The sequence below is a fragment of the Mustela erminea genome, chromosome 16 (genome assembly GCF_009829155.1).
Source record: "Mustela erminea isolate mMusErm1 chromosome 16, mMusErm1.Pri, whole genome shotgun sequence".
Classification (NCBI taxonomy): domain Eukaryota; kingdom Metazoa; phylum Chordata; class Mammalia; order Carnivora; family Mustelidae; genus Mustela; species Mustela erminea.
Window position 1 is genome coordinate 429,822 of NC_045629.1, and position 27,308 is coordinate 457,129.

The following is a 27,308-nucleotide window of genomic DNA, read 5'->3' on the forward strand; positions in this document are numbered from 1 at the left end:
ACATTTACTGGTTATTATTAGATATAAAAGCTTCTAAGCAAGCATAACCTTAAAATCCTTTGATTCTTTCCTTAAAATGCCACTACTATTCTCATTTATAATGTGAGTTTAAGAAAGGGAGGCTGAACCCAAAATAAACATGGTGAACTTGGCATAGCCCAACTCTTGGTGATCTCAGAAGATCTTTCAAGGGCAGGTCTGGGCCTGGTCAGTAATTGCATGGGAAGTACCTGAGAGCAGAAACCAGTGCACTGCAGAATGTGGCATGGGGAACATGCCTGGCCCTGCAAGTCAGGGTGCAGCCAGCACCTGCCTCCTTACCATCAGGCACACAAGGTATCTTCACTGACCCCCACCACCAACCTGCCTCCCTTCCCCTCATGGATACTTTCTCACCTGGGCTGAAAACAAGGGCTTGAGACTCTTGCATGAAATACGAGTCAAGTAAGCTGTTTTCTGTCTTATACAATTGGTTATCTAAAAGAGTGATTTTAGTTTAGTTTCTGTTTTCCTTTTCTTTGTTTTACCAGCTGAATTAGTAAGTAGCTAGAAAGATGTCATTTAAAAATAAGAAGTGGTGATTTATTACTAGTATTCTACTATTGCTCTTAGTGTGACCTTTCAATATATTTCAGAGTTAAAAGCTTTAAATTTCTAAATCTTAAAGAGCAGTATTTGATCTGACTAATTTGCTTCATTTGTCATAGAGGCAACTTTACCATGGAAGCACTCCTTATTCTTGTAAATGGACTCTAACTATTTTTTGACTTTGTTAGTAGACACAGTTTTTATCTAAGAGGACCCTACTCATGTAGACTTTCATACATGGATTTAGATTTAGATTTGATATACAGGAATTGGGACCCTTCAGTTCAGGAGTAACACTATAATTATTCAAGTAGATCACTAAAAAGAATCTTTCCTGAACATTCCATGGATAAATTTGTAGGTAGGATTACATTAGCTTCAGGGGTATCAGATGAATTGCATGAAACATTATGCTAATTAATTTTTAAATTTAAAATTTGTGATAGTTACTTTAAATTTATTTTTTTAAAGAAAAAAGTGATAGATAGGAAATCATGGATCTTTCATTTAGAGATTAACCATTAGTGTGTCTTGGCTTCTACTTCCCAGACTCTGTATCTCTCAGATTGGTCCAACTTTTGTGTCTTGTCTACCTGAGGCAAATCACAGTAGACACATGGCTGCTTAGGCATGGATGAGGCCACACCTGTGGCTGCTTAGATGTTGAAGGCTATCTCCTCCATGGATAGTTCTCTGAAAAGAGAAATCAGAAATAATTGTGACAGTGGTCTATTATAGCAGTATTGCTCACTTTTGGAAACTGAGAAAATTTTGAACACTTTATGATTTTGATAAGTTGCAGGTGGCTTCAATTACAGTTTACATTGTTGTCATTGTCTTTCAGTGACTGATTTCACAGGAAGTAATCCTTGCTCATGTTTCAATCTTGGCATTTGTGATATTTAATCACTAATTCAGGTGTCTCCTACTTCTGAAGTTATTAGGTCAGAGGGAAGGAAAGGAATCACAATACTAATAAGTCTATTATGTTTCAAACATTGGCAAATAATGATTGTAGTTACATAGTCACTCTTTGGCTCTGTGAATTTGATCACTGCAGTAAATTTTTTGCTACAAAAGACTCAGATTTACTTGTCAGTATTATTTCTGTAATACTGTAAGGCTATATTCCTGGAAGAAGTAACTTTATATGAAAATTTTAAGAGGGCACCACTTGGTTCACTTTCTAAAGGAAACAAGAGAAAATATTGGAAAATATCAATGTTTCAAAAGAAAAAAATAAAGCTTTATTTTGGTACTTGAGATTCAGTTTTGAAGTAAAGTAGTATATTTTGTATAATGGTGATTTGGTAAAGAATAAAAATTTTCAAGGAACAAAAATGTTGCCCAAGTACACTGGGTCACTGTGTAACACTAAGCAGTCTACCAGAGATAATGATTAAAAATCTCTTTGGTTGAAAAAATTTTCTTAAGGTACTAGAAGGGATTTCAGTTTTATGTAGTAAGAATAAGTAGGGTGAACTGTAGGCAGAGGGAGAAGCAGGCTCCCCACTAAGCAAGGAGCCTGATGTGGGACTTGATCCCAGGATCCTGGGATCATGACCAGAGCTGAAGGCAGATGCTTAATCAGCTGATCCACCCAGTCTGACTTTAAAACAGACTGTAACAAGAGACAGAGAAAGACACTATATAATAATAAAGGGAACAATCCAACAAGAAGATCTAATAATTATAAATATTTATACACCCCAACATAGCACCCAAATATATAAGACAGTTAATAATCAAATGAAGGAATTAACCAATAATAATAGAATAATAGTAGGGGACTTTAACACCCACTGTAATCCATAGATAGATCATCTAAACAGAAAATCAGCAAGGAAACAGTGACTTTGAATGACACATTGGGCCAGATGGATTAAAAAGATATATTCAAAACATTCCATCCTAAAAGAGTAGAATTTTTCAAGTGTGTATAGAACATTCTCCAGACTAGATCATGTGCTAGGCCACAAAACAAGTCTCAGCAAATTCAGAAAGATCAAAGTAAACCATGCATCTTTTCTGATCACAGTGTTATGAAGCTAGAAATCAACCTCAAGAAAAAATGTAGAAAGACCATAAATAGATGGAGGATAAATAATAATGCTACTAAACCATGGATGGGTCAACCAGGAAATAAAAAGAAATAGAAAAATACGTAGAAACAAATGAGAATGAAATGACAATGGTCCTGGTGTATCTGGTTGGCACAGTAGGTTGAGCAACTGACTCTTGGTTTCAGCTGAAGTCTTAATCTCAGAGTCATGGGATCAAGCCCTTCTTCCTTCTCCTCACTCAGTGCAGAATCTGCTTGAGATTCTTTCCTTCTCCCTCTGCCCCTTCCCCCCCCTCAAATAAATAAATTCTTCAAAAAGCAAAACAAAACACAATAGTCCAGAACCTTTAGGCTGCAGCAAAAATGGTTCTAAGAGGGAAGTTTGTAGCAATATAGGCTTACCGCATGAAGCAAGAAAAATCTTAAATAAATAACCTAACCTTATACATAAAGGAGCTAGAAAAAGAGCAACAAAAAACCCCTAAAACTAGCAGAAGGAAAGAAATAATAATAATGTTCAGAGCAAAAATAAATGATACAGAAACTGAAGAAACAATAGAACAGACCAATGAAACTAGGAACTGGTTCTTTGAAAAAATCAGTAAAATTGATAAGCCTCTATCTAGCCAGACTTACCAAACTAAAAGGAAAAGAGAAAGGACCCAAAATAATAAAGTAACAAATGAGAGAGGAGAAGTAACAACCAACACCACAAAAATACAAATAATTATGAGAATGTTATGAAAAATTATATGCCACCAAATTGGACAATATAGAAAAGATAGATAAGTTCCTAGAAATAGACATATAAACTCCCAAAACTAAGTAAAAAAGAAATGGAAAACTTCAACAGACCAATAACCAGCAAAGAAATTGAATCAGTAATCAAAAAACTCTAAACAAACATAAGTCCATTATCAGAAGGCTTCACAGGCCACTTCTACCACATATTTAAAGAAGAGTTAATGCCTCTTCTTCTCAAACTATTAAAAAAAGTAGTGAAAGGAAAACTTCCAAATTCATCCTATGGCCAGCATTACCTTCATACCAAAGATAATGCTACAGATAAAGACACCACTACAAACGAGACATACAGGTCATTATCTCTGATTAACAGAGATGCAAAAATTCTCAATAAAATAAAAGCAAAGAGGATCCAATACATTAAAAAATCATTCACCTCAATCAAGTGGGACTTATTCAATATTCATTAATCAATCAACAGGATACACCACATGAATAAGAAAGGATAAGAAACATATGATCATTTCAATAGATGCAGAAAAAGCATTTGACAAAGTACAACATCCATTCATAATAAAAGCCCGCAGCAATATAGAACCATACCTCAACATAATAATAGCTATATATGAAAAGCCCACAGCTAACATCATCCTTAATGGGGGAAAACTGAGAGCTTTTCCGCTAAGGTCAGGAATAAGACAAGGATGTCCTCTCTCACCACTCTTATTCAACATAGTACCAGAATTCCTAGCCACAGCAGTCAGACAACAAAAAGAAATAAAAGGCATCCAAATTGGCAAGGAGGAAATCAAACTTACACTATTTGCAAATGACTTGATATTCTATGTAGAAATCCCAAAAGATTCCACCAAAAAACTGCTAGAACTGATACACAAATTCAGTAAAGTTGGAGGATAAAAACCAATGCACAGAAATCTGTTGCATTTCTTTATACCAGTATTGAAACAAATTAAGAAAACTATCCCATTTTTACAATTGCACCAAAAATAATAAAATACCTAGGAATAAAACTAATCAAAGAGATGAAAGACCTGTCCTGTATTCTGAAAACTATGAAACACTGATAAAAGAAATTGAAGATGACACAAAAGAAATGGAAAAAACATTTTGTACCCCTGGATTGGAAGAACAAATAGCCAAAGCAATCTTGAAAAAGAAAAGCAAACCTGGAGACCTCACAATTTTGGATTTAAAGTTCTATTACAAACATGTAATATTCAAAACAGTATGGTACTGGCACAAACATCAGTAATCAGTAATCAAAAAACTCTAAACAAACATAAGCCCATTATCAGACACAGCAGATTGGTGGAACAAAATAGAGAATCCAGAAATGAACTCTTAACTATTTGGTCAATTAATCTTTGACCAAACAGGAAAGAATATCCAGTGGGAAAAAGGCAGTCTCTAACAAACAGTGTTGGTAAAATTGAACAGCTACATGTAGAAAAATGAAACTAGACCACTTCTTACACCATACAATAAATTCAAGTTGGATTAAAGACTGTAATGTGAGACCTGAAGCCATATAAATTTTAGAAGAGAACACAAGTAGTAACTTTTTTCTAGATATGTCTTCTGAGGCCAGGGAAACAAAGGAATAAATAACTTTTGGGACTTAATCAAAATAAAAAGCTTTTACATAGCAAACGAAACAATAAAACTGAAAGATAACCTGTGGAATAGGAGAAGATATTTGCAAATGACATATTTGATAAAGAGTTAGTATCCAAAATATATAAAGAACTTATATAACTCAATACCTAAAATGACTGGTAAATGGATAAAGATTTAACCATGTAAATATAGACAATGTAAATGTATGCAATGGATGTAAATGTATACAATGGAATGTTAATTCAGCTATAAAAAATAATATTAGTGGAAGTACAGAGTATAATGCTAAGCAAAATAAGTCAGAGAGAGGAAGATAAATACAATATAATTTCACTCATATATGGAATGAAAGAAACATAACAGAGGTAAAGGGAAAACAAAAAAGAGAGAGAGACCAAGACTCTTCACTATAGAGAACAAACTGATGGTTACCAGAGAGGAGGATGGTGGAGGTGGGTGAAATAGGTGATGGGGATAAGGAGTGCGGTTGTGATGAGCATCAGGTAATATATGGAATTTTTGAATTACTCTATGGTATACCTGAAAATAATATGACAGTGCTTGTTAACTAATTGGAATTTTAAAAAAAAAAACTTTAAAAATATGTAAGAAGATTGCGTTGTTCTGAATTTTGTTCCCTTCCCCAAAATTCGTATATTAAAACCCTCTCACTGGGATAGTATTTGATGATGGAGCCTTTGGGGGTGACTAGGTCATGAGGGTGGGTCCTTCATGATGAAATTACTGCCTTTATAAGAAGAGACATGAAGAGGGGCACCTAGGTAGTTCAGTCAGTCTGCTTTTGGCTCAGGTCAGGGTCCTAGCATCCTAGGATCAAGCCTGGTGTCAGGCTCCCTGCTCAGTGGAGAGTCTGCTTCTCCCTCTGCCCCTCCCCCTGCTCATGGTCTCTCTTACTCCCTCACTCATGTGCTCTCTCCTTCCCAAATAAATAAAAATCTCAAAAGAGAGAAAGACGTGAGGGAGATCACTCTTTCTCTCTGCCCTTTGAGGACACAGCAGGAAAGTGGCCATCAGCAAGCTAGGATGAGCTCTCAATTCCAACCAGATTGACTGGCACCTTGATCTTGGACTTCTCAATCTTCACAGATCTCAAAGTCTATTTTTTAAGCCACTTAGTCTGTGTTATTTTTTTATGGCATACTGAGTGAACTTAAACAGAAATTGGTACCAAGAAGTGGGATTTTACTATAACCAAAACCTGAAAATGTGGCAGTGGTTTTGGAACTGGGTAATGAGTAAAGCCAAGAAGAATTTTGAGTTACAGTGAGGGAACTTCTAAAGGTGATTTTGGTGAGTGATTAGACAAGAAATAGTAATCCTTTGATATATTGTCACAATTAATTTCACCGTTTCTTTTAATTTTTTAAAAATTTTTATTATGTTATGTTAGTCACCATACAGTAAATCATTACTTTTGATGTAGTGTTCCATGATTCATTTTTTGTGTATAACACCCAGTGCTCCATGCACTCTGTGTCCTCCTCAATACCCATCACCATGTTCACCTGTCCTCCTACCCACCTCCCCTCCAAAGCCCTCAGTTTGTATCCCGGAGTCCATAGTCTTTCATGGTTCTTCTCCCGCTCTGATCTCCCCCACTTCATTTTTCCCTTCCTTTTCCTAATGTCCTCCATGCTATTCTTTATGTTCTGCAAATGAGTGAAACCATATGATCATTGTCTTTCTCTGTTTGACTTATTTCACTTAGGATAATCCAGTTTCATCCATGTTGATGTAAAAGTTGGGTGTTCATCCTTTCTGATGGCTGAGTAATATTCCATTATATGTGTGGACCACATCTTCTTTATCCGTTTGTCTGTTGAAGGGCATCTTGGCTCCTTCCACAGTTTGGCTGTTGTAGACATTTGTTGCTATGAACATTGGGGTGCATATGGCCCTTCATTTCACTACATCTGTATCGTTAGGGTAAATACCCAGTAGTGCAATTGCTAGGTCATAGGGTAGCTCTAATTTTAACCTTTTGTGGAACCTCCACACTGTTTTCTAATGTAGCTGGATGCACACACCCACACACACTTGTGTGTACATATGCACATCCCATCCTTTCTGAAAGAATTAATTTGTGTTCCTTACTGTCGGGCTTGGGCTAAAACAGGTGGTGTCTGGTGAGCTTTAGTTCCTTTCTGTGTCCATGTGAGACTTTCTACACATTCTTAAGGAATTTTCAGCTCAAGAAGAGTTCCATTCCTATATCTGTTGTATTCCAAATGTGTCTGAAATTATTCAAATATTACTTTGTATTTTTAGTCTGGTTTTTACTTGTTTCAGTTTTTAAATTGATTATAAGTACATGAGAGCAAGGATAGACTTGAAAATTTCCTTGTATTAGCTATAGCAGCTTGGGGAGCATGTGAGGGTAGTAGGCATTCAATATACTCTTATATATTAGCTAGTTCTCATTAAAGTTGTGCCTAAACCAAAACTGCCTAAGACTGATTGTCATGGTGCCATGAAATTCTAAAGTACTATTTAAATTTCTGTTGAATCTTACCAATCTTAATGCTATTGAATTCTTCCTTGAGGAAGTTCATTTAAAGTTCATGGTTGTGTTTGGAAGATACACTGGAGTCTGGAGTACACTTTCATTGTCATGATTTTAACTTCAGCTTTGTCATACATGTGCATAGCTGGGCATATGTGTCTTTTTATGCTGTCTTTTCTATTTTTGAAAGAAATTAAAATAAGCATTTCCAAGCTTCCTGAAAGAATTAAGTCACCTCTTTTCACCTTCCCTTCCATTTATTCCTATTTTTGTTTTTTTTGACAAAAACAGTTTTTATGTTTATGTTTTATGTTTACAGTAATTGAGAGGAAGGCCTAGGGACTTGCCGTATACCTCTTGCCCTGTCACATCTATAGCCTCCCCCATTATCAACATCTCTTACCAGAATTGTGCATTTGTTAAAATTTATGAACCTGCATTGGCGTGTCATAGTCATCCAAAGTCCATAGTGTATGTTAAATCTTGGTATGTTAAATCTTTGGTTTTGTCCATTCTGTGGGCTTGAACAAATGCATAATGACATATATTCATCATTATATCATACAGAGTATTTTCACTACCCAAGAATACTCTGCCTCTTCATCTTTGCCTCATAACTGCTGGCAATCACTGATCTGTTTGTTGTCTCCACGGGTTTTTTTTTTTTTTTTTTTAATGTAATATAGTTGGAATCATACAGTATGTAACCTTTTTCATTTGGCTTCTTTCACTTAGTCATATGCATTTAAGGTTCTTCTATGTCTTTTCATGTATTAATAGCTCACTTCTCTACAGTGCTGAATACTGTTCAGTTGTGTGAATGTACCACAGTTTACTCATTCATTTGCTGAAAGACAACTTGGTTGCTTCCACGTTTTGGCAGTTATGAGTAATTGATCTAAACAACTGTGTGCAGGTGTTTGTGTGGATATAAGTTTTCAACTCCTGTGGGTAAATACCAAGGAGAACGATTGCTGGATTATATTGTAAGAGTATATTTAGTTTAGTAAGAAACTGCCAACTGTCTTCCAAAGTGGCTGGACCATTTTGCATCATTTATTCTTCATAGCACACTATTTGTAAGGTCTCATAGTTTTCTTATAGCTGTGCAATCTTTTTTTTCTCAAATCCCAAACCCTTTTCTGTCTCCTCTCACCTGAATACAGCTTAAATGTTGATGGTATTCCCACGGTTCTAGCCTGGACCTTCTCTTCTCACTTCTACAGAATTTAGAAAAATGGTCTTTTCAAACTCACATACTTTAATGCACAGTTTCTGTCTTGATGATTCCTGAATTTATATCTCTATCCCATATCACTTTATTAAAACTCCAGACCTTTAAAGCCGCTACCTATTGGCCACTTTTACCTCAGCTATTCTATAGGCATCAGAACATTAACATATGAAAACCAAATGTATATCAGCAACTATCGCTCTGATTATTTTCTGAATTCCCTTTCTAGGTGAGCACACTTTTCTGGTTACCCAAACAGAGGCTTAGGGTCTTCTTTGAATCTGTCTTCACTCTACTTTCTCATGTGTGAGAATCTTCAAGTGTGGTTACATCTCTTCCCTTATTTTCTTTCAAGTGTACCTCTCCTATTCTTATTACCACTCACATCCTCTTTGTGTTCTGCTTTGATTATGAAGAACTTCTAGCCAGCTGCTTTCCTACTAGTAGTCTTTGGTACCTTCTCTCTCCCATATTAGAGTCTGCTATTCAGAATGTTCAGAATTTTACTGTTCAGAATTTTGGATGATCATTCTCTATTAACATCTGATTTTATTAGCCCTTGTGGAAATTGCCAGTGATTCCCCCACTGCCTCTGAATAAAGCCAAATGCCGTGCTGTTGTTTTCAGGGTCCTCATACAACCTCTCTTGGCTGCTGCTTGTAGATTTTCCTGCATGTGCTCTGTTCTCTCTGGCCTCATATTCGTGTTCTTCCTGTTCCTTTTCCCTGGGATGTACTTGCTCTTCTTTCTGTCTAATTAACTTACACTTAGCATTCAGCTTTAGGTGGCAGTTCTTCCCTTCTTCCAGTGCCCGACCCGGATTTCTTTGTTCTTCTTACATGTTCCGGGTAGAGCCTAAGCAATACTTCAGTTACAATCCTTCTACCACATTGTTTTATAACTATAGTAATCTGCCTTATCTGTGGTTTCACTTTCTATGGTTTGTTACCTGGGATCAACCACAGTCTGGCAGCTAATGATCCTTCTTCTGACTTATCATCAGAAGGTCGTTAGTAGCCTAACACTATGACTCGTGCCTGTATCATTTACCTCACTTCACCTCATCAAGTAGGCATTTTATCATCCCAAGAAGAAGGGTACTTCTTCTTGTGATGTACTTGCAGTACAGTACTGTAAGTGTTTGAGAGAAAGAAGAAGGGTACTTCTTTTTGTGATATACTTATAGTACAGTACTATAAGAGTTTGAGAGAAAGACCACATTCACATAAATTTTATTATAATTCTATATTATTACTAGTTATTTTTAATCTCTTATTGTGCCTAATTTATACGTTAAGTTTTATTTCTGGTATGTATGTATATGAAAAAACGTAGTCTGTATAGGATGTAGTACTATGTAGTTTCAGGCATTTACTGAGGGTCTTGGAATGTATCTCAAGAGAAGGGGGAACTAATGCATTTCGTTCTGACCTCTCCATCCCTATGAAGTCCTGTGTTCCCTTCACTTCTGGATGTGAGTCTCCAGCACAGGCCAAATGTGATTGACTATTTGCTGACATTTTTCCAGGATAACGGTTCATACTTAGGGGTGATTTTGTCTTCCAGGGGACATTAGCAATGTCTCAAGCCATTTTTGATAGTTATGATTGGTGAGACCGTGCTGTTATCATCTAGTTGGTAGGAGCTAGGTATGCTCCTAAACAACCCTACAGTGTACAAGAGACTTCCTACCACATTATCCAGGCCAAATGGAAGTTGTACTGAGGTTAAGAAGCCCTGCTCTGGAATGAAGTGTAAAACTTTAAGATACTAAAAGAAAAGACTTTTTGTAACAAAAAGATGAATTGAGTTTGGAGTTCTTAAGTAATGTATACAGATTTTTAGTTTCAAGCAAGTTAATTTTTAGTCTAAACTGCTTTGTGGTTTTTTGTTTGTTTGTTTGTTTTTGTGGCCTGTTGTTAATATTTATTCAGAATTTGTGCTGTGGGGAAAACATGTGAGTCTAGTGCTTATTAGTGGGTTATCAGCTATCTGCAGTAATTTAAGCATGCAAATGAGATTGTGAAAAGTATAATGGAACTAAGCTATTTGTTTGAGAACTTTTTTCATTTATGTTTTCTTATTTCAAATGTGCCTAGTAACAGGTGACTACCCAGGCAGTTTTTGGAGGTAAGGAATGAGGGATGTCCTTTTTTAAGCTCTTAAAAAAGGCTTAACTATAAAATCCTCAGAAAAGGCCAAATATAGTAAACTTCTTGTTTTATATTTAGATTAGCAAATGATGAAAACTCTAGTGCTACCCTGCACACTCACACACCAGTTCACACCCACCAACAATAACCCTCATACACTTATATCCTCTTCATTCTCTTTAACCAAGTGTCTGCTACAGTGTCAGGGACACAGTCCATGTTGACCCATCAAAATAGAGAGGGCTCCTCATGGGAGACCCCATGCCTACTCAACAAAGATCCGTTTCAACAAGTGTACTGTTTTCATTTAGTAATCTATTATTAAATTATTAATAAGTAATAAATAATTTAGTAATTAAATTACTACATTTATTAATGAATCAGTAAATTTATTAAGAAATTTATTATTAAATTATTTATTTCATTTAATAAATTCATTATTTTATAAAGGTATTAAATGAGGAGAGCTTACTAATACACTAGAAATTCTTAGAATGTTGAAGGATAAATTGTTGGTGATACTAGAACAAAATGGAACTGATCTGCAAAACGAAGTAATGGGAAAATAAAATACCTACGATGCTTAAATATTTTAGCATGTGCCTTAAGTAAAGAAAGGAGACATCAACAGAAGAAGTTTTGATTCATCTGTCTAGGATTCCTTATGTGATATTATGTCCAATTTTATAATCCATTTTTCAAAAAAAAATTTTTGAATTAGAAATTGAGTAGAAGAAAGTAAGAAATGTTAGGAAAAAGAGGCCGTGACTCCTATTCTTTTTTTTTTTAAAGATTTTATTTATTTATTTGACAGACAGAGATCACAAGTAGACAGAGAGGCAGGCAGAGAGAGAGGGGGGGAAGCAGGCCCCCTGCTGAGCAGAGAGCCCCGATGCGGGGCTTGATCCCAGGACCCTGGGATCATGATCTGAGCCGAAGGCAGAGGCTTTAACCCACTGAGCCACCCAGCCACCCCAAGTGACTCATATTCTTAAATAGGACCTATTGATAGTAATTTCAGAATAACAGTTTAACCTATAAGTAACTATTTACAAAGTTATTTCAGTGAATATAACCAGAAGATAATGGAATAAAAGGACATGTAAATATGGACTTGAATAAAGAGTTCTCCTGATTTAATTGCATTTCTTTTAATATTTTTCAGAGTTCTACAGAAATTTTGGAATATTCATCAGATAGTGAAAAGGAGGATGACTCCATTGATTCAGAATCTTCTCTCAAATACCACATGGATTTTGAATCTGATGATAGACAGATACCGGAGAGACCTGTAAAGCAGAAGGTGAAATCTGCAGAAACCACTTTGTACACACCCCAGAAACAGATGTTTCCGAGGACTCCAGAAACATCAGCAAACAAGAAGAAGCTTTTGAGGTTAAATTACACCTTTTTTTTTTTTTTAAATACTGTTTTTTTAAAAGTTGATATCTTTCTTTTAAATCCAAATACCTAAAATGTTAATTTAAAAATACTTAAACTTGTTTACTTGGGGAAGAAAATTGACAGAATAGAATTGGAACTTCAATAAGCAATTATAGAATTTCTCATTTCTGGAAATGATTTTAGGGAACTGTTTATCCAAGTCATGCATTCACTGTTTCAGTCATAACAGCTGACATGACTATTTCCTTTAATGGGATTGGTTATTTGGGTTTATCAGATTTTATTGAGCATCAGTATTCCAGATACTTAGACAATTAAGACAAGTATTAAGACGATTCCTGTTTTTGAATAAGTTATATTATAAAGAGAGAAATAGAAATAAATAAATTCAATTCTTTTTACAAATATGGTTACAGAGATTGTCCAAGGGAACACTTGCAAATGCAAAGATGGATGAGAGAGCAAAGACACAGCAAAGATAGCAAAGATAGGAAACTGGCTTTATGTATATGAATAACCACAAGGGCCAGGCTATGGTCGGGGGGGTCACACAGAACATGTGAAGGGGATAGGAGTATGCCTTCTAAGAGCTGTGTCCCAATTCTGTGTAATATATGGTTAATTTGTGTTTTAAATTAGAGCAAAACAATGAAAAGAAAATTTCAATGAAAGTGAGAACTTGTGGGAACCAGTGCCACAAAAGGAAACTTAGTGGAGAGTTTGAAGGAAAAAGGAGTTTCAGTAGAAAGAGTAAATGTGGCAATGAAAAACACAGGTTTGGATCTGTTTAGGAAATGTTTATGTCAAGAGTGGGCAGGTACATTCCATACTAAAAACTCAATGGCAATGTTAGTGAGCTAGCAGGGGCAGAAGCCAGAGACCCATGGTTCAAGGAGTATCCAAGACAAAGAGTGGAGACAGTGCTGAGGTTCTTCTGCTAGGACTGAGATTTTAGGCGAGAAGTCAGATGTAGAGATTAGCTGCTAGTGGCTTGAAAGGGATCTTGGGTCCAAAAGAGTCATCAGAGGCAAGATGAGTCCTATTTAGAAAATAACAAGGAAAACCCAGTGGAGACAGAGTGGTTAGGGATAATTGCTCTGTCAGTGTCCAGGGAAGGAAGTGGGGTGGTGGATCAGGAAAGAAGAGGCCTGTCTTAAGTGTGGGAGTGGAGGGACAAGCATTAGGATGCCACCGAGTCTAGTGGACTGGATGTAGCTTGGTGGGTTACTTCATGTCTATTCCATATATATCTATCTATATATATATATAAAATAAAATAACTCAGAAGGCCTTATGCCCAAAGTAGAGAAATTTAAAGTGTCAAAAAAGGACAGTGGTGGTCTGTATTAGTCTCTGGAAAGAGTGGGAAAGGAAGACAGTTAAAGGGATTTGAATGCCCTTGCTGAAGTTGATGCCACGTAATCACAGAAAACCACGTCCCGAACCCTAGTGATGGCCTACTATGTGCTGAGCACTGTTGCTTATCCTGGAGACATAGCAACTAAAGCATTGACTCTGTAGGGGAGTGTGTTTTGAGGACCCAAGAAGTAAAGTAGAAGTAATATCAAAAGAAGATAAACTTTATGGAAAGAAATCAGAAAAAGAGGAATCAAGACTGGCTAAGAGGTGTGGGGAAGGGGATTTCATGGAGCTGACAGTGCCTAAGGTGAGGCAAGAGGGTGGTGCAGGGGATCAGATGGTTTTGTTTTATCTGGTTTTTCTTTTTGTTTGTTTGATTGGTTGGTTGATTGGTTTGGTTCTTCTTGGTGAGAAAATCATGAGGCCTTTTTTTTTTCTTTTTCTTTTTTTTTGCGGGAGGGAATTGTTAGCCTTTACCTTTATTGTAAACTGGGGTCTGAGTTTTTATTATTGATTTGCTTCTATACTTTCAAACAAAAATTGGGTTTTTTCCCCCACTATCTTTACTATTTGGCATTGAATTCTTTTATATGTATACAGGTGTTTGGCAAGAATGTATGAAGCTTTCTATTTTGTGTGGTCAGTTCTGTCAGTTGGTCATATTTTGTCACCCACCCACCCCATTACTTTTTAAAAGTAGAAGGTGTGTCTGTGTTTTTAGTAGTAATAATGTCCTTTTACACTTACTGTGCTCTTTTTTCTTTTAGTCTTATGAAAATATAAATGATATATAGCACTGTTTAAGCCTAATGACTTGACTTACATATATTGTGAAATGGTGACCACTGTAAGTTTAGTTAACATCATCAACTCCTATAGACACCAAAAAAAAAAAGGAAAGAAAAGAAAAAAAAAATCTTTTTCCTTATGATAAGATCTTTTACTTTTAGGATCTACTCTCTCAGCAGCTTTCAAATATAATATACGGCAGGGTTAACCAAAGTCCTCATGTTGTACATTATATGTCCAGTACTTACTTATTTCATAACTGAAAGTTTGTACTCTTTGACCACCTTCCTTTACTTCTGCCCCCCACCGCCCCTTGTAGTCACCATAAATCTGATCTTTTTTTCTATGAGTTTGTGGTGGGTTTTTTTGTTTTCGTTTTTGTTTTTGTTTTGTGTTGTTTTTAGATTCCACATGTAAGTGAGATCATACAGTATGTATGTAAACTTATCTGTCTTACTTATTCCACTTAGCATAATGCCCTCAAGGTCCATAATGTTTCCACAAAAGACAGGAGTTCCTTCTTTTTTGTGGCTGAATAATCCGGTCAGTGTGTGTGTGTGAGTATACCGCATTTTCTATATCCATTCATCTATATTCTGGGAGTCAATGGATTGCCAGGTTGTTTCCATTTTTTAGCTATTGTAAATAATGCTGCAGTCAACATGCGGGTGCAGGTACCTCTTCAAAATAGTGATTCATTTCCTTCAGATATGTACCCAGCAGAAGAATTGCTGGATCATATAGTAGTTCCTTTTTAATTTTTTGAGGAACCAATATACTGTTTTCCATAGAGGCTACACCAACTTAAATTTCTACCAACAGTGCCCAAGACTTTCTTTTTCAAATTAACAAGAATTTGTTATCTCTTGCCTTTTTGGAATAATCATTCCGACAAATGTGAGGTGATGTCTCATTGTGGTTTTGATATGCATATTCCTAATGATTAGTGATGTTGAATACCTTTTCTTGTACTTGTTGGTCATTTAAATATCTTCTTAAGAAAAATGTCTAGGGGCGCCTGTGTGGCTCAGTGGGTTGATCCTCTGCCTTTGGCTCAGGTCATGATCCCTGGGTCCTGGGATTGAGCCCCGCATCAGGCTCTCTGCTCGGTGAGGAGCCTGCTTCCCCCTCTCTCTCTGCCTGCCTCTCTGCCTACTTGTGATCTCTCTCTCTCTCTCTGTGTCAAATACATAAATAAAATCTTTAAAAAAAAAAAAAAAGAAAGAAAAATGTCTATTTAGGTTCTTTGCCCATTTTAAAATTGAGGGGTTTTTTTTTGCTATTCTGTTGTATAAATTCTTTATGTATTTTGTATATTAACTCCTTAACAAGTATGTGATTTGGAAATATTTTCTCTTATTCTGTAGGCTGCCTTTTCATTTTGTTGATTATTTCTTTTGCCATGCAGAAGCTTTTTAGTTTGATTGTAGTTCCCCTTGTTCATTTTATTCCTGTGGTTTAAGTGTCATCCAAAAAATTATTGCCAAGACCCACATCAAGGAGTTTTTTCCCTATATTTTCTTCTAGTTTTGTGGTTTTATGGATTAAGTTTTTAATCTACTTTGAATTAATTTTTATGAGTCATATAAGAATAGGAGTCTAGTTTCATTTTTTTACGTGTAAATATCCAATTTTCCCAGCACCATTTATTGAAGAGACTCTCTTTTCTCTACTTGTATTCTTGGCAGCCTTAGCAAATTTTATTTGACTCTGTATGGGTATATTTTGGGTTTTGTATTCTGTTCCATTTGTCTATATGTCTGTTTTTATGCCAATACCATACTGTTTTGATTGCTACAGCTTTATCATATAGCTTGAAATCAGTATGTGTGATATTTTCCACTTCATTGTAGTTTCTCAGGATTGCTTTGTCTATTTGGGGTTTTTGTGGTTTCATATACATTTTAAGATTGCTTTTTCTGTTTCAGTGAAAATGCCATTGGACTCTTGATAGGGATTGCATTGAATCTATAGATGTCTTTGGGTAGTTGTGGATATTTTAACAAATTAATTCTTCTCATCCATGAACATTGGCTATCTTTCCATATATTTGTCTTGTCTGCAGTTTTTTCATCATGATTCTATATATAGAAAATCCTAAAGACTCCACTGAAAAACTGTTAGATCTAATCAATGAATTCATTAAAGTTGTGGAATGTGAAATGAACATACAAAATTCAGTAGGAGATCTGTATGTACCCTAACAACAGATTAACAGAAAAATAAGTTAAATCTCATTTATAATAGCATCAAAAATAATAAAATAGTTAGGGATAAATTTAATCAAAGAGATGAAAGAGCTCTATACTGAAAATTATAAGACATTGATGAAAGAAATCATGAGGCTTTTGACCATGTTCATTTGTACCTTATATATCTGAATAAGATATGGGTCTGAACCTCAGTGACTGTGCTGGTGGTAGATGTAGGCTCCCATGTCCAGATGGTTTTAAAGCACCAGCAGGGTCAGTTTGCTGGAGATCAAATGCAGATTGAAAGGAATATCTGTCTGTGAGGCCTGAGCCTTAGGCGCTTTGCAGTGGTTGGAGCCCAGAGAAAGAGGCTGCTATGAGAAAAATTAAATCTAAGAGAGTGCGGTGTCCTGGAAGTTAGGTGAAGATGTGCCTTTGAAAAGGAAAAAGGGCAACCAACTGTGATGGATGTTGCTGGGTTGCACTGTGGAGGGCAAGGAATATATATAGGGCTTTCTTGGTGGTATGGTTGGGCTAAGCCAGACTATTGTGGGTTTAAGAAAGAGTGGAAAAAGGGAAGCTGAGGACAGCATGAATAGAAAATTCTTTCATGGAGTTTCGCTTTAAGAGGTGTGGAGAACTGGTTGTTAACTAGAAGGAATGTGGAGATTGAGGTGTGGTTTTTGTTTTGTTTTGTTTCATTTTTGTATGGGTGGGTATTATAGCACATGTTGTATATTGATGTTTTCCCATCAATAGGGAAAAAAGTCCTCAGTAGGGGAGAGAAGATAACTATTGGTCTGATTTAGTGACAGGAGTGTGCAAATGGAGGGGTATGCAGGGTCAGGCGCATAGACACTCATCTGTGAACAGATGGGAGGACAGAGTCTCCTCAGGTGGAGGTTGCAGATAGCTGTATATGGCAGTGAGATCTTTCTGATCACTTCATTTTGTCAGTGAAATGGAAAATATCTTCATTAGCTGAGAGTAATGTCAAGGTGATGGCATTGGAAGAATGAGGATAGAGAGTAGATGACATAGTCCTATAGTGGAGGAGTCAGTGGACAAGGGATGTGCATTAGGATTGTCTGGCAAGATACAGTTCTATTGGGAGTTGTCATTTTGAGTTTGAGATCAACCTATCCATATGAATTGAATTGTGGGGCTGCAAATGTGGAACAGGCAGAGCTTGAGACTATCCAGTGAGTACAAAGAAAGTAGTCAATAAAAGTTCCATGTAGTGATTGTAATATAGAACCACGAAATCTAGGCCAGGTAAGGTCAGAAATAAGAATAGGCAAGGTGTGGAGTACAAAGAGATGGGAGGGGATAGCACCAGCCTATTCTAGATTGGGAAGAGGTTGGTCAAACACATTTAAAGTGCTGATACGAGAGGTAATAAATTAGACAGGTAAGAATGATGGGTGTTCAGAATTGAATTAGTGGAAGAAAACAGTTTGTAACTTCAAGACTTAGAGAATGAGTGGGGCAGATGAATGGCTAAAGTGAGGTAGAAGAGGACTTCATGGATTGGGGAGGTTCTAAGGTATTAGAAGCCTGGTAGCCATTGAAATCACCAAGAATGGTAGCCTTAAGCCCAAGCCTACAAAGGATGTGTGGTACAGCCCTGAATGTGCCTGCCTCTGGGTAGGGATGGACTGTTTTCCCCCTCTTCTATGCTTCACAGCTGGAGTATAAGGGAACTGGAAGCCTTCATGGCTTTCTTTTCCTGGCCCTCTATGTCTTTTGGGTGGAAAGGAGAGAAGGGAGGGCAGCTGCAGTTTAAGGTCACTGCCAGGAAATCCTCAGGGGGAGGAATAAGATGAAGGTAACATTCAAAGAAGTTGAGGACATAAAGTTTTTGTTGATCTTAGCAACTCCAGCAATATGCAAATGATTGTTTTCTTGTGGTTTCTAAATTATAACTAAATAAGGGATGTCTGTTTTATGATCATTCCTTTAAAGTTAATGTGTTTAAATATTAAAAATTAATTTGATGTGATTGTCTATCTCAGGCATTCAAACTAGAAGACTGTTGACAATAGGAACCAACTTTGCTAAACTGACTAGGGAAAAAAAAAAGATTCCCCATGATGGCAGTTTGCTGACCTCCTTCTGAAGGAGGGAAAAAGATAATGTATTTTGATTCATAGGCTTCTTTGTAATGAAAGCATTTAGAGCATCATGCATTTAGAGAGGAAAATCTCTTAGCTAGCTGTCTAATAATGATCAAGGAAAGTTTTGCATTAAATATTTGGTTTGTTGAAGTGAACTCTTGAGAAAATGCTGAGCATACTGATGTCCTGGTAATCTTCACAATAAAAAATCACCAACTTTTGTCACAGAAGGACAACAGAGTACCTGAGAAATAAACTGCTGCTAAGGAAAAACAAAGACAAAAAAAAAAAAAAAAAAAAAAAAGAGTCTAAGTAATAGATTTTCCTTAACTAGAATGAATAAACTAGTGATTAGAAGAATTTGTTGCTTTTGTTTGTTTGTTTTTAACCTGATAATGGCTCACTAGTAAGGATCAAGTTAAGTAGCTGTAGGCATTTCAAGGTTGGAAAACATTGTCCTTTTACCCTGGCATCGCCCCATATAGAAATATTACTCAATCTCTTTGGGCTTACTTTTTGTTGTTGTTTTTTAAATTTTTATCTTTTTGATTCATGGCTTCATTCTGTTTAAGTTATAACTAATAAAAGTCAATGCAAAATTGGTCCTATATTTAAGTAGGTCTTTAATAGTAAAGCCATATTTCTCCATTCTTATCATCAGGTTATTTTTCACAATGTCTATTATATCTAACAGAAAGCAAAACTTGAAAATATTATACTATATTTATTTAAGTTGTTTTTTCTTTACTTATATAGGTTATGAAAAATATTTCAATGAGCTTTATTTCTGGAAATGTTGGAATATTTTTGAATCTTTATTCTTTTTCACTTAATATTGTTTTTGTAGAAATGCTTAGCCCTGTTGAATTGATGCCAGGAATCTTTACAGATAGGTTACCAATCAATATTTTTATATAAACAATAATTAGAATATCTTAACTTGCTTAGTGAATTTTTTTTCTTCATTGGTGTTTTGAATTTTATCTCTAAATAACTTTGCTCACTATATTGGAAAGATTCAGTTTTAAGGCTCTGATCTAAAATGGCAATGTAAGAGCCTCTTGAACTCACTTTTCCCATGAAGACACCAAATCTGTACCTCCACTTGAAGCAGTTCCTCTTGAAAAAAATTCCAGAAATTGAGTGACTGCTATACATTGGATGAATTAGAAAGTACCCACATTGAAAAGGGTAGGGAAGGATAATATACACTCTATCCAAATCCTACCCCTGGCATGGTGGCATACAATAGTTAGGGAACTCATAACTCCCTAGTTTTCTATGAGGAGCAGAGTTTGAACCCAACAACTAGCGTCCCAACTTTTAAGACTTTCACTGGAGAGATGAGCCCCCAAAACACCTAGCTCTGAAACAGGGCTTGTATCCACAAGACCCACAAGACTATAGCAAACAAAGAAATAGTTCTTAAACTGGCTTGGACTTGATGTGGTTTTCCTTCCAGAGCTCAACACAAAAAGAGTATTTAACACCCATCTTCCAGTCTTTTCCTGAAACCTGCTTATTTGTGTACTTTAAAAGCTGCTGCTAAGTGAGAATCAGGCTTCTAATTTATCACATACCTAGATTCTGACTGCCATCCTCCCCAGAGATCAGGGAGGTCATCAGATAATATCTCTGTGCACACTGTAGGTCTTCAGTGTCTCCCAGAGGGTTCATCTCTTGATCTCCTGGCTCTGTTGGGTAGGGTGACTTGTGATTTATGGATCCCACAGATCTGTAGCAAACAAGGAAGCAGGTCTTACCTGGCTATCTCCTGAGGACTCAGAGCAGAGGGAGCAGAGAAAAATGCCCACCCAGCTCCCAGTCTTTTCCTGAAAGAAGTATGCTTGCATACTTTAAAAGCTGCTAAGGGTTCAGCTTTCTGTCAGCCTATATCTAGGTGCTGACTGAGATCCTGCCCTTTGGCACACCGACCGGTTATTGACACCCATAACTACTGGGAGCTACTAAGAACAAAGAAGGCTGCTTTGACTTCTGCAAAGATTTGGGAGACAACTAAGAGCTCAGGGCAGGCTGAACAGTAAGGTTCATCTCCTACACAAGACCACTTTATAAAGACTGGAAGAGATGGCTGTTTTACTAATGCATAGAAACCAAAACAGAGAGTCAAGGATAATGAAGAAACAGGAATACGTTCCAAAAAAAAAGAACAAGGAAAAGCTCAAGATGCAGACCTTAATAAATGGAGATAAGTCATTTGTTTGACAAAGTATTCAAAATAAGAGTCATAAAGATGTTTACCATGGTCAGGAGAATAATGCATGAACAAAGTGAGAATTTTAGGAGAATGAAAATAAAAGAATATACCAAACAAAAACCACAGACCTGAAAAGAATACAGTAACAACAGAAAAATTCAAAAAACTAGATTGGCTGGAAGAAAAGATCAGTGAACTCAAAGAATAAGCAGTGGAATTCATCCAAAACACAAGAACAAAGAAAAAATTGGAAAAAACTGGAGATACCGTAAGGGATTTAAAGGATACCATCAAGTGGGTGAATTTTTGCATTATCGTTTTCCAGAAGAGAGACAGAAAGGAGTAGAAAGATTATTGAAGAAATAATGGCTGAAAACTTACCCAATCTGGGGAAAGAAATGGGCATCTAGATTCAAGAAGTCCACAGAGTTATAAATAAGATGAATTCAAGAGACCCACACCAAGAAACAGGATGAAATCATGAAAAGTTAAAGAAGATAATTTTTTTAAAGATTTTATTTATTTATTAGAGAGAGATAGAAAGTACAGGCAGGGGGAATGACAGGCAGAGGGAGAAGCAGGCTCCCTGCTGAGCAAGGAGCTCAATGTGGGGCTTGATTCCAGGAGCCTGGGATTATGACCTGAGCCAAAGGCAGACAGACGCTTAACCAACTGAGCCACCCAGGCATCCCAAGAAGAGAATTTTTAAAGCAGCAAGAAAAATCATCTTGTTTTGTATACAGTAACCTCCATGGATTTTCAGCAGTGGATTTTTTTTTTTTTAAAGATTTTATTTATTTATTTGATAGAGAGAGATCACAAGTAGATGGAGAGGCAGATGGAGAGAGAGAGAGAGAGATGGAAGCAGGCTCCCTGCTAAGCAGAGAGCCCGACGCGGGACTCGATCCCAGGACCCTGAGATCATGACCTGAGCTGAAGGCAGCGGCTTAACCCACTGAGCCACCCAGGCGCCCTCAGCAGTGGATTTTTAACAGAAACTGGCAAGCAGGCAGGGAGTGGCATGATATATTTGGTATGCTAAAAGAAAACAAAACCTGCCAACCAGAAATACACTACCCACCAAAGTTGTCCTTCTGAACTGAAAGAGAAATTGAGTTTTACACATCTGCAAAAGCTAAGGGAGTTCATCAACACTAGTTTAGCCTTGCAAGAAGTGTTAAAGAGACTTGTTCAAGCTAAAACAAAAGGACACTAATGATTAACTGGAAAAAATGAAAGTATAATCTCATTGGTAAATGTAAATATATAGTTAATGTCAGAATATTTTAATGATGTGATGGTGTTGGATAAATCACATACTGTGAAGATTAAAAGACAAAAGTATTCAAAAATCTATACAAAAATTTGTTAATGGCTAAACAAGATAAAAAGATACAACTTGTGACATCAAAAACATTGTGGCAGGAAGGGGGTGGGATTATGGACATTGGGGAGGGTATGTGCTTTGGTGAGTGCTGTGAAGTGTGTAAACCTGGTGATTCACAGACCTGTACCCCTGGGGATAAAAATATATGTTTATAAAAAATAAAAAATTAAAAAAAATACGAAGTTCCAAAAAAAAAAAAGAATATTTGGAGAGTTAATGAATGAAAATATAAATGGAGATTTATTTTATCAATAGACAGAGTGTGTTCAAGGCTCAAGATTTTTATGTTATAGCAGTAATTCTAGACTGGAAAATCTAAAATAGGTGTTACTAAATGCTCATGTTAGTCATAAAAGCCTTGGTAAAGCTTAGCAAAGGATGTCTCACTTTAAGTTATGTGACTTCCTGTTGAACACTCCAAGATAAACCAGTTTGAAAAAGGACCTCTAAGTAAATGAATGGGTTGAACCTACACAAGGTTATTATACAAACACAGTTAAATGTGAGAGGAAATCTTCCAAAAGTGATGACTTGGGCTTCAAATGACTGGTCCTGATCTGACACTAATGAAATGTCTGGTTAGCTATCTGGCCTCCTGGTTTACAGCGAGCATGCCTCCCTACTCCAAGATATTCATTTCTCTGCTCTCTATACTATATTAAGTCTGGGAGGCTGGTGGTAGGGAGGTATTCTTCATTTCCTCCCTCTCCTCCAAAATGGCATGTTTTGTTTTTACTTTTCTGATTATAAAGGCAATGTATTATGAACAGCTAACAATGAAAGTATATATAATGCAAAACACCATCAAGATACATATTTACATTTTGTATATGATATTTATAGTCACCCAAATGAGATCAGGTAAGACACACTGTTTTTTCACTTGAATTTTGAACTTGATAAAGCATGGTCATGAACCCACGCAGAGCTACTAAAGCAGCCTGAAGCCTGTGGGTACCACTGTACAATGTAACTCTCCCAAGTGCCCCAGCACTTTGCTGACAGACATGTCTCATGTCAAGTTTTTTTGCTACTATAAATATCATTTAATAAAATTCCCCAGGTGTACATATTTGTATAAATGCTGGATTGTATCTTAATGTGAAACACCTAGAAATAGATTTGCCTTGTCAAAATGAGTGCATTTTACCCTAAAGATTTTTTTTTAAATATCCTTTGGAAATGCTGGTCCCATCCTCAATGTCACCAATAAAGCATAAAATTGTGTTCACCACAAAAAAAAAAAAAAGTTCCCAATTAAGTTTTAGTAAAACAAATTGAAAAAAGGTTCATACACCATTATCAATTGGGATTGATTCCAAGGATGAAGGATGGTTCAACTTACACAAATCAATCAACATGATATATAAACCACATTAAGAAAATGAAGTAGAAAAATCATGTATCTCAATAGATACATAAAATGCTTTTGATAAACATCAGCATCAGTTCATAAGAAAAATGACAGTGATTTGAGTATAGAGAGAAAGTACCTCAATATAAAAAGGCACATATAATAAGCCTACAAGTGGCATGATACTCCTAAGATAGGAACAAGACCGTGATGCCCTGTCTTGTCACTTTTATTCAACAGATTACTAAATAAGTCCTAGCCAAAGCAATTAGGCAAGAAAAAGAAATAAAAGGCATTTAAATTGCAGAGGAAAAAATAAAACTGTCTCTATTCACAGATTAAATGATATTATGTATAGAAAACCCTAAAGACTCCAGCAATAAACTATTAGAACTAGTAAGTGAATTCAGTGAAGTTGCAGGATACAAAATCAATATACAAAAATATACATTATCCAAAAGAGAAATTAAGAAAATAATCACATTTATAATTGCATCAAAATATTAAAATACCTAGGGAGAGGGGCACCTGTGTGGCCTAGTTTGTTAAGCATCTGATGTCAGCTCAGGTCATGGTCTCAAGGTCCTGGGATCACAGCAGGGAGCTGGCTTCTCCTTTCCCTTCTCCTCCTGCCCCTCCCCATGCTCACGCACTCTCTCAAGTAAACAAAATCTTAAAAAATATATACTTAGGAAGAAATTTCACCCAGGAGGTGAAAGTACTGTACACTGAAAAGTCTAAGACATTGGTGAAAGAAATCAAGGAAGACAAAAATAAATGTGCTCCTAGATTGGAAGAATTAATGTTGTTAGTATTTTAATACTGCCCAAAGCAATCTACAGATTTGGTCAACCCCTATCAAAATTCCAATTTTATTTTTCACAGGAGTAGAACAATCTTAAAATTTGCATGGAGCCACAAAAGACTTTAAAGAGCCAAAACAATCTGGAGAAAGAACAAAGCTGGAGGCATCACACTTCCTGATTTCAAGCTATATTACAAAGCAGCAGCAATCAAAACAGTATGGTACTGGTATAATAACATACATATATTTCAGTGGAAAATAATGGAGAGTCTGGAAATAAACCCATGCATATATGGTCAATTTCTTTGTGGCAAAGGAGCCAAGAATATACAATGGGGAAAGGACAGTCTTCAATAAATGGGTGTGGGGAGAATTGGACAACCACATGCAAAAGAATGAAACTAGACTATGATCTTCTACAATACAAAAAAATTATACTGAACTTTAGTGCTAAATATACTAAAGATTTGAATTTAAGACCCAAAACCATTAAACTCTTAGATGAAGACATGGGGGGTATGTTCCATGACATAGATCTTGGCAATGAATTTTTGGATTTGATGCCAAAAGCAAAGGCAACCAAAGCAAAAATAAAGACGTGGGACTACGTCAGACTGAAAAGCTTGTGCACCAAAAAAGAAAACCACTAACACATGAAAAAGGCATTCTTCTGAAAAGTAGAAAATATTTGCAAGTTATATATCTATTAAAAGATTGATATTCAAAATACATAATGAACGTCTACAACTCAGCAAAAAAAAAAACAATCCAGTTAAAAATAGGCAGAGGAATTGAATAGATACTTATCCAAAGAAGATATACAAATGGCCAACAGGTACGTGAAAAAGGTGCTCTAAATCACTATCATCAGGGTAATGTAAGACAAAGCTCAATGAGTTATCAGTCATGCCTGTTAGAATGAATATAATCAAAAAGACAAGAGTTATGGGTGCCTGGGTGTCTCAGTTCGTTGAACATCTGACTCTCTGGGCTCAGGTCATGATCCTCAGGGTCATAAGATCAAGCCCTGTCTTGGGCTCTGTGCCATGGGGAGTCTGCTTCTCTCCCTCTGTCCCACCCACCACTTGTGTGCATGTATACACTCTCTCTAAAATAAATTAATAAATCCTTAGGGGAAAAAGATGTGGTAACAAGTGCTGGTGGGGATGTGAAGAAAAGTGAAACTATGTGCACTATTGGTAGGAATGTAAATTGGTACAGCCACTATGAAAAACAGTATGGAGGTTTCTTTAAAAAAAAAAGAAAAGAACTATCTTATGATTCAGCAATTCACTGTTCAACAATAAATCCATAAGAAATGAAAACAGGATATCAAAGAAATATTTGTATTCCCTTATTTATCATAGCATTATTCAAAATTAGTTAATATGTGGAAACAATCTAATCTCAGCCAGTGGATAAATGGATAGGAAGATGTGATGTACATACACACACACACACACATACACGCGCACACTCACAAATATTATATAGTCATGAGAAAGCTGGGAGTCCTGCCGTTTGTGACAACATAGATGGACCTTCAGGGCGTTTCGCAAAGTAAACTAGACAGAGAAGAGTAAGTACTGGTATCACTTAGAAGTGTATATATGGAGAATGTGGTAAAAGGGTACCAGGTATAAGATGAGTAAGTTGTGAGGATTTAAAGTAAAATATAGTAATAGCTACTACCTTTGAGCTTTGATAAACTATAATAGTTTGTAGATTGAAGAATAAAAAAACATCTGGCAAAATGTAAAAACAAAATAAAGTAAAACATAGTGACTAATGTTAACACTGTGTTGCACAATTAAAATATGCTAAGAGAGTAGAGTTTTAATGTTTTCATCATACACAGAGAAGTTAAGTATGTGTGGTAATGAATTTGTTAATTAACTCCATGGGAAGAATCCTTTTACAATGTATATAAAATCTCCACAATGTACACTTTAAGTATCTTAGTAAATCTGTTAATTATACTTCAGTGGAACTTTAAAAAAAAAGTTAATTTGCATGTATACAAACAGAACCTTCTTAAACTGCCTGCATGACTTTCCCCGCTCCTTCCCCCCCTTAAATAATGTGGTACAGGGGGCACTGGGTGATTCGGTCAGTTAAGCTCTTGCCTTTGGCTCAGGTCATGATCCCAGTGTCCTGAGATGGAGCCCCAGGTCAGTGTCCCTGTTGAGTTTCGAGTCAGCTTCTCCTTCTCCCTGCTTGTGCTCTCTCGCTTGCGCTCTCTCTCTCTCTCTCTCAAATTAATAAATAAAATCTTTAAAAAAAAATAATGTGGTATAGGTTTTTACTAGGATTATGATTGTTGAATAGAAGTCATGGTGTTTCCACTCTTAAGTTTTGTTGCGTCTGATGAGAATTTCTTTGGGGAGATTGGAACAGAAATAATCTGTGAAATACCAGTAAAGCTCCTAATGACTAAAAGCAAGCTCAAATGCTGATTCTGTCTTACGGCTCTAGACATTCCCACTTGCTGAGAACTGTTCTGCATTTATTTTTACTCTATCTTTTTACTTTTCATCTTATAATTCCTACTGTTTACTTGTGAGATTGTACAATTTACTTGGGATGTGACCTTAAACGTCTTCTGCTTTCAGATTGCATTTTATCTCTCTTTTTTTCTTCTTGACAGTCACAGGATTGAAAACCAACATTTGACAAGAAACTGTCTAGATCATTGTACAAAGAATACAGTGGTTTGCTTTTTTTCTTGTGTCTATTATGA

At 36.2% G+C, this 27,308-nt stretch overlaps 1 protein-coding gene across 4 annotated transcripts in view; it reads left to right on the forward strand.

The window, feature by feature from the left end:
* The window catches only part of SPIDR (scaffold protein involved in DNA repair), a 607,809-nt gene that overhangs the window by 231,799 nt on the left and 348,702 nt on the right, over positions 1-27,308 (forward strand). For all 4 annotated transcript variants that reach the window (XM_032316108.1, XM_032316109.1, XM_032316110.1 and 1 more), the window contains exon 6: positions 12,109-12,338. In XM_032316108.1, coding sequence (XP_032171999.1) covers positions 12,109-12,338 — 230 coding nt within the window. The remainder of the gene's footprint in view (positions 1-12,108; positions 12,339-27,308) is intronic.